Consider the following 937-nt stretch of genomic DNA (forward strand, 5'->3'; position numbering starts at 1 on the left):
ACACACACACACACACAGGATGGGAGCTGGACAGACAGAAAAGGACACACAGAGAAGTGAAAAGAGAAAGACAGAGGGAGATCACTAACACAGACCGGAAGGTACACTAGATAAAAACACCAAAACAAGTAAGAAAGAGGTAAAACATGCAGACAATTTGTCAGAGCGAAACAGTAAGACACACAGAGGAAGGAAGGAAAGAAGAGAGAAGTATTGCTTCCCTGAGCGATTCCACAGACAGGAGCGTTTGAGCAGGGATCTGTCCTCAGAGACGAGGTTAACACTGAATTTACCAGCAGGAGTCAGGTGGGCAAGAACCAGATGACCTCTCTGCCGTTCCAAAGCAAAAACATACAGTTCTACCTTTCTGATCGATTAGTTATTAACAGATCAATATATTTTATATAGTTGATATGATTGATAGTATGTGGTCTGGCTGTACTGCTTTTTATGCTTACTGTCATGTGTTTCTTTAAGGATTGGATCATTGCTCCCGAAGGCTACGCAGCCAACTACTGTGACGGAGAGTGCTCATTCCCCCTTAATGCCCACATGAACGCCACCAACCACGCCATCGTACAGACACTGGTAAGACCAACCCACAGGAGTTCACCATGCTCAGGATATTCTTAACCGGGTGTAGGAGAAGTTGTTTTAAGTTGAAGTCACCCCCTCCCTGCCGGGTCTTTTGTTCAGTCGCTCTGAGGGATTTAGCAGCAGTGCAGCAATGATGCAACAAGATTTTTTAATGACTTCAAGAAATAATTATGATAATTAACAGTTGAAGAGTTCCAAAAACTATTTTTTAGATTTTCATCAGATGTATTCATCACTCTTGTGTGTGCATCTTAAAATATGGGCTTTATATAAATATACAGTGTATTCCAGTAACTGCGAAACACAATTAACTTAAAGGGGCACTCCTCTGATTTTACAC

At 41.9% G+C, this 937-nt stretch overlaps 1 protein-coding gene across 1 annotated transcript in view; it reads left to right on the top strand.

Moving 5' to 3' along the window:
• The window catches only part of bmp6 (bone morphogenetic protein 6), a 41839-nt gene that overhangs the window by 39946 nt on the left and 956 nt on the right, over positions 1–937 (top strand). The window contains exon 6 of the mRNA XM_035655932.1: positions 478–588. Within this exon, the coding sequence (XP_035511825.1) occupies positions 478–588 (111 nt within the window). The remainder of the gene's footprint in view (positions 1–477; positions 589–937) is intronic.

This window comes from Morone saxatilis, unplaced genomic scaffold, assembly GCF_004916995.1.
Source record: "Morone saxatilis isolate NCDOM2014 unplaced genomic scaffold, NCSU_SB_2.0 Contig0, whole genome shotgun sequence".
NCBI lineage: Eukaryota > Metazoa > Chordata > Actinopteri > Moronidae > Morone > Morone saxatilis.